The 7,132-nt window shown below is 48.1% G+C and overlaps 1 protein-coding gene across 1 annotated transcript; it reads right to left on the reverse strand.

The window, feature by feature from the left end:
- Nucleotides 1-3,629: 3,629 nt before the first annotated feature.
- LOC127349113 (UDP-glucose flavonoid 3-O-glucosyltransferase 7-like) lies at nt 3,630-5,277 on the reverse strand. The gene has a single exon (XM_051374895.2). It carries the CDS (start codon nt 5,234-5,236, stop codon nt 3,761-3,763), a length of 1,476 nt encoding a protein of 491 aa, XP_051230855.1. The 5' UTR covers nt 5,237-5,277; the 3' UTR covers nt 3,630-3,760.
- Nucleotides 5,278-7,132: the final 1,855 nt, after the last annotated feature.

Consider the following 7,132-nt stretch of genomic DNA (forward strand, 5'->3'; position numbering starts at 1 on the left):
GACACAAGAGGAATACAGCCATTATATTACTTAATTTATTTTTATGGCAAAGTGAATATTTTTTATTTATTTCACTGCACTTCGAAAGACCGGGCACTTATTTTAAGTGAACATGTGCACTTCCCGATGAAATTGTTTGTATTGACTCGTACACAACAGAGCAACTTGCTTGCCTCCTTTCGGAGATCACGACCAGATGCTGATCGCCTAACTCATCTAGCCGGGCTAGAGAACCATCTCCTTTTCCCATATTTTTATGAGAAATCTTAGCACTGCATAACATGAACGCAGAACATGAAATGTACTTTAATTACTATGCCTCGATGGTGCTGAAACCTGAAGGTTAAAGTACCAGCAGCAAGCACCTAGTAGAAGTAGATGCACTACAGCACAAGCAATTCGATTGTATAAGCAGTGTGCCCATGTATTCAATTGTACGAGCAGTCAGCAGGTGAGCTCAAAATTTATTCAATCCTATAATTAAGCACTGTGCTCGAGTCGATTCATCAGTAATTGGCTGCAAGCATCAGGTGCAATAATTGACCACCAGCATATAGGACCTGCAACTTGAAATTCATGTTCTGAATCTTTCAACAGATGGCGGAGCTACCAACCAACGCGGGGAGGCTGCTGCGGGAGTATCCGGTGGGCATGCTCTGCCGGCGGCACGCGGGGTGGTCTTGGCGATCAGGACCGTGGCGCGCGGGGTGGGTTGAGATGTTGTTGAGGTTTGATCTGCTCTGACCCGACGAGGGAAGCCAGGAAATGCTCGCTTCGGCGCCAGCTCTCGCCGGTGACGCGTGCGCCCGCGAGCGGATGGGCGCTGGAAGAACCAGCGTGGTCCGGAGTCGGGGGTAAATCCATATATAGATTCTCGTCGCCGGCATCAGCCCGTGAGTTCTTTCCTTTTCTTTCTTCTGTCGTGTTCCTGTCCGGTTTCAGTTACCTTGTGTCGTACGTATCCTCGTCCGGTTTTTTCTCTGATCGGATCTTGCCTGGAGAAGCCGTAATGCTGCTTTTTTTCCTGGTGGGTCAGGACGTGCCATCACGAACCATCGTGACCGATTTCAATTTAATAGTAAGAAGATGAAAAAAAAAAAGTAGCTAATGATATATCCCACTACCGTGCAAAATTTCAATTTCAAATGTTCTGTATTATGAGCTACACAAAAATAACAATGTGTGTCTTTTTTAGAGATTTGAAATCAATATGGTCAAATCAACACTTGTATTATTTTTGTGTAGCCCAAACTACACATCGTTTTCAATCTACACTTGTATGGTCTCCGGAGGTGTCTCCGGCGAGGTCTCCGGTGAGTCTCCGGCAAAGTTTGCGCACAACTAAATATTTTCTGTTTCATTTCTAGGCGAACCATTTTTTACTTCAATGAAGCAGAAGCGAAACTATTTTTGCTACGGGGAAGCAAATCTTGGATTTTGACAGAAATTGGACATTTGTTCCGATGTGAACTAGGAGGCTAGGAAAAAATATCCTCTGGAGGATTACTAGCACTGCCCTTACAAAAGGCAACATTTGGACTTGGGAGATAACACAACATAGCGATTAACGAAATAAGAATAGCAATTGGAGGCTGAGTTAAAGGTAAAGATCATGAGGCGCCAGCTCGCCTCGTCTGCCCCCGTGTCATCGCCGGCGTAGCACATCATCCAGCAACGCCCCTGTGGCGTTGTACGACGATCCTCCCACCTCCACCGCCCGCCGCGCGTGCTCCCCCATCTCCAATGCCCTCCGCCTCAGCCCCTCATCCGACATCGCCACGCGGACCCTCTCCGCCACCTCCTCCTCCTCCCTGGAGATGGTGTTTTGGCTCGTAGGTCTAGATGCACCTATTATAAATAAAAAAATTAAGTTTATTTAAAATGTTTAATTTTTTTGAAATAAATTATGTGTGTGCATCCTCACATTCTATATTAGCTCACAAAAGTTTGGCATGAAAATACATTTTGTGTGCACTATGTAAAAATGACAAAAACAAATGTCTCGTTAAAGGCTATTTTGGAGGGCTAGAATTTTTTTTAATATTTTTCCGTTAAACTTTGTGTGCGGACATAGAATGTCTAGGTGTACCCTTGATATTTTTTGTAGCATTTTTAGACATTTTGAAATATGATTTTAAATAGTGGATGCATCTACACCTATGAGCCAAAGTAGATTCTCCTCTCCTCCGCCTCCTACTTTGTTTCTTTTTCTTTTTCTTTTTTTGAACGAGACTCTTTAGCTAAATATGTGCTTCTTGGGGTGGCCATCAAGCTCTCTCTCTCTCTCTCTTCCTCTCTCTCTCTTTCTCCCTCCCTCCCTCTCTCATATCTACATTTTAATGCACAAGAACAATTTCTAGGAGGGAGGGGGGCATCGCCCCCTTTCCCCCAACTAAACTCCACCAAAAGTATATACATCAATAATATACATTTGGACAAAGGATGTCACAAGCTAAAACACATCAAATCACAGGATAAATGGGGCGCCAAATTTCCAAACCCCGCCACCCACATGGTTGTACATCTTCCTCGGACGCCTTCCCGAGGAACCCGAGGAAGATGTACAACCATGTGGGTTGTGTGGCTTGGCAACTCAGCGCGCCTTTTATCATGTAGTTTGATGTGTTTATCTTGATATCCATGCTTAAATGTATATTATTATCTTCTAAACCTCCGATGGTGTATCTTAGTTGGGGACAAGGGGGCAGTGGCCCCTCCTTTTATATCAAAGAATTTTTCACATGATCGTTTTACCAGAAATCCTATAGCTATGGACTACTAATTACGAACATATGTGCCCTCTTAGGGATCACATACATGACCCGGATACATGACTCATCGCCACGTGAGTCTGTAAGCTTGGTTTATAATGAAACATTTGGTAGGTGTAGCATTTCTCATTTTTATCATAATAATATACTTCAGTTTGTCTACCTCACCTAGGATTTTGGTCAAGCTCCGCCACGGGATACCTCTATACCCATAGTGCCATTTAGTATGATTTTTTTTTTTGGTGCATTTGAATCGATCATACATAAAAAAAGGTTAGTATGATTGAATCTTTGGCCGCATGCATGGAAAAAATCACCATGATTTTGGTAATTTTAAGGTGTAAAATCTCTTGTGCTGATCGAGGAGCAGGATTTCAAAATTAGGAATTACTTTATTAGTGCGCTAGTGGGTGTTCATACTAAAATTATTAAAATTATACGCAATGAAACAAATTTGTAGCACGTAAGATCACAATAAAACATCATGATGCGCTTCGATTGTGAAGATCCAAGATAAAAGTAGATCAAAACTTTATGATGTCTTTAAAATTCTACCGAAACCAGTTTAAAGCGCACCTGCACATAATGAAACAATGTACTGAAATAACCTTTTAAACATGAAGAAACCAAATGAAATAATCCTGGAACTTGTCTGCCCGTAAACAGAACTTACTGAAATATCCTTCTGAACTAATTTACGTGGTCGTTATATCTTTCACAGGTCCAAAGAGTTTCATGCATGTTATTTCATCATGTTCCGGAAGTTTGAAATTTAAAATTCCTAAAGTATCAAATAATGATCTTTTTAAAATATCTCATCAGTACGAATGTGAAGGTCCAAAGGCCTTTGTACATCTGACTTTATATTAGCCGGTCAATTTTTTGGAATGAATATTAAAATCGACATTTGGGTGTGGGAGCTGCTAACACAACATATACTTGATTACTGAAGTAAGAACAGCAATTCGAGGCTGAGTTTAAGGCGAAGATCAGGACGCGCCGCCTCCCCTCGTCAGCCCCCGTGTCGTCGATCGCCGGCGTAGCACATCATCCAGCAACGCCCCAGCGGCCTTGTACGACGACCCTCCCACCTCCACCGCCCGCCGCGCGAGCTCCCCCATCTCCCCTGCCCTCCGCCTCAGCCCCTCGTCCGCCATTGCCGCGCGGACCCTCTCCGCCACCTTCTCCCTGCCCACCACCACCCCGCCCAGCTCCTCGCCTCCCCACACGTACCCCCTCTCCGCGCCGGCGCTGACGCCCGTGCCGGCGACTCCCACCACCAGCGCCTCGTTGTAGAACTGCTCCGCGAACACCGGCCACGCCACCACGGGGACTCCAGCCGACGCCGCCTCGGTCACCGCGCCCCACCCGCAGTGCGTCACGAACGCGCCCACCGCTGCATGCCTCAGCACGGCCACCTGCGGCGCCCACCCCCTGACCAGCAGCCCGCGGCCCCCCGCTGCTGCCTCCACGCCGGGGAGCGGTGGAGAGTTCTTATCCCCGATCACCCAGACGAAGTTCGCGCCGGAGTCTGCTAGTCCCATGCCGAGCTCGGCCACCTGCTCGCGCGGGAAGCGGGTGAGGCTGCCGAAGCAGACGTACACCACCGACCGGGCGGGCTTCGTGTCGAGCCAGCCCAGCACGCGCGCGGCCTCCGCGGCGGCACCCGTCTCCCCGCCTCGGCCGCGCTCCAGGACGTCGTCGCCGTCGCCGTTGACGAGGCAGACCGGCCCGACGGCGAACACCGGCTTCCCGGTGTCCCTCTCGTAGTGCTCCATGTACCTCTCCTCGAGGCCGGCGAAGGAGTTGACGACCCACCCGGCCGTGGCCCGCTCGATGTCGAACATGCGGTTCATGAACTCCCGCGAGTCCGCGCCGGGGAGCGTCGCCTCGGCGAGCCTCGACCTGGTGAGCCGCACCGCGTCCGGGAGCCCCGGCACGAGGAACGGCTCGGTGGGCGACGCGACGCGCTCCTGCGGGGTGTGGAGGAGCAGCGAGCGCTGCACCGAGAGCGCGAAGCAGCCCGTGCCGGTGAAGGCGTACCGCGGAATGCCGAGCTCGGGCGCAGCGGTGGCGGCCCACGGGAGGACGCCGTCAAACACGACCGCGTCGGCGGGGTGGCGGCGCAGGAGGTCAGCGAAGAGCGGCGCCAGGAGGTCCACGGCGACGGCGAACGGGCCCGCGTCCTCGCGGGTGGGGAGGTCGTCGGCGCTCTCGTGCCCGCCCCTGAGCCCGGCTGCCTCGGCAGGCAGCCGGAGCGCGTGGACGCGGATGCGGAGGCCCGAGGCGGCCGCGCGGGCCACGGGGCCGCCGAGCCTGGCGGCGTTGGCGTGCGTGAGGACGAGGGTGGCGTCGGCGCCGCGGGACGCGAAGAGACGGGCCAGGTCCGACATCGGCAGCGCGTGGCCCGGCGTCGGGAACGGGATGAAGTACATGCGCGGCGCCGCCTCGTCCGACGACCACATTGCGAAAACTCGACCGGCGCCGGAGAATGTCGATGTTGTGATTGACGAACGCACGAGCGATCGAACACTTTGTCCAGGATAATGTCAGGCATACAATTGCTAGCAAGGGAATCAATATATGGGCACCTCGAAGCACAAAGATGATGCCCAGACGAGATGGCGGGAAATTCGATTTCACGCGGGCTGCGCCTCCGGTTTAAAGATTGCACGTTTGAAGTTGTAGTTGTAGTGAGTACCAAACTGTGCGGTGCCTAGCAGCGACGTCTGCAGTTGTAGTCATTTTTTGAATTTTGATGCTCTTCAGTTGTGACTTGTGAGATTAAGATCAAGTCTCCATTTGCTTAGATCGCCGTTTAAGATCGTTACTCAAGTCGTCGGCAAAGAAAGACATGCATACGGCGTTTCTTGGCTCACCATGACATCTTCTAGGTGCTTAGCATTTTCAACTGATGACATAAGTTTGGTGTCTACAAATTTGTTTTTTAAAGCATGAAAGGCTAAAAACAGTGCTCCAATGGATGCAATATAGTTGTATTGTGATGCAATATTTATTTGGATATTATGCCATTCTTCAATTATAACCACGTACTGTCCGTCTCGTGACACTTCTCGGATCATTAATTTGGGCTTTATCACATGCATTATTTCTTGTTAGCCATATATGATAAATACTCATCATCAAGAGCTTCCTTTCGTGCTCCTTGATACTACCTCCATCCTAAGGTCTAAGGCTTATATTTTTTTGGAAAAGTTAAAGCAACTAAAGTTTGGCCAAATTTTCAGAATAATCGATCAACAAATATGATATTTTGTAGATAACACATAAAAATATATTTTATTATCTATCTAATAATATTAATTTTATATTTTGCATGTTAATGATTTTGATAAAAAAATTGTCAAATTTAACATAGTTTGACTTTAAAAAAACTTAAGACATAGGATGGAGATAGTACTGCTTAGGCACTAAGTAACCACAAATGAAGCTCGCTATGTGATTGGAGCCTCTTTCGAGGACTAATTATCGGGCCCGCCAAGGCGCCAATGAGCGGAGATCTCGCCAGGCCAAAGCTAAATGCGGGCAGGCCAAGGACCTATGCATCAAGTCCTCCTCCCGATTACATGCAATACACGTCACACCGAGCTTGATGTTTCTTCTCCGGAGCTCAGCACCTACAGCGAGACTGAGACTGCTCTCGATCAATCTCCACATATGAACTTTCACCTTGCACGGAACTGGGGTATCCCATACTCCAGCCAGCCCCTGCATGTGACTTGCAAGACAAAGCAGATTCAGCCAGTCACTCTTTCATTCGCTTATGATAAATTTCCAGGTGACAAGCTGACCGAACCGAGAATATGCCATTCTTTGTAAAGTTCGAGGCCAAAAAGTCGGTTGCACCCAGCCATCCTACCGGAGTCTGCGGAATATCCTTGACATCTGACATCTGGCTCTCGAAATGTTCCCGCAGCTTACCCTTATCCTAACCTTGACAATTAGAGCAAGTACAGTAAGTTATACTACCTCCGTTTTCATGGAATAAGGCATCCTCATTTTACGTGTTTTTTGTTTAACCAAAAATTATTTCAAAAAGATAAAGATTGTTTATATGACATTAGTATCATTAAAAAGTGTTTTCAATACGAATCTAACGATACTAATTACATATAATATAATCAAGATTTTGTTGCTTAATTTTTATGGTCAAAGCTCGTCTTGAAATACTTGTGCGCCTTATTCCTTGAAACGGAGGTAGTAGTCCGGTAGCTATAAGAATTAAAATAGTATATTATTGCTTAGTTGGAGAGAGAGGACGAGAGAGAAGGAGAGTGAGCTCTTATGCAAGAGCCAGCTCTAGCATGTCTGCACATGCTCCTAGGCACTTTGTGAGAGTG

Source organism: Lolium perenne, chromosome 4 (assembly GCF_019359855.2).
Source record: "Lolium perenne isolate Kyuss_39 chromosome 4, Kyuss_2.0, whole genome shotgun sequence".
In the NCBI taxonomy this organism is placed as follows: Eukaryota; Viridiplantae; Streptophyta; class Magnoliopsida; order Poales; family Poaceae; genus Lolium; species Lolium perenne.

Coding starts and splice junctions, on each gene's coding strand:
- LOC127349113 (XM_051374895.2), bottom strand. CDS start 5,236: ATGTGGTCGTCGGACGAGGCGGCGCCGCGCATGTACTTCATCCCGTTC.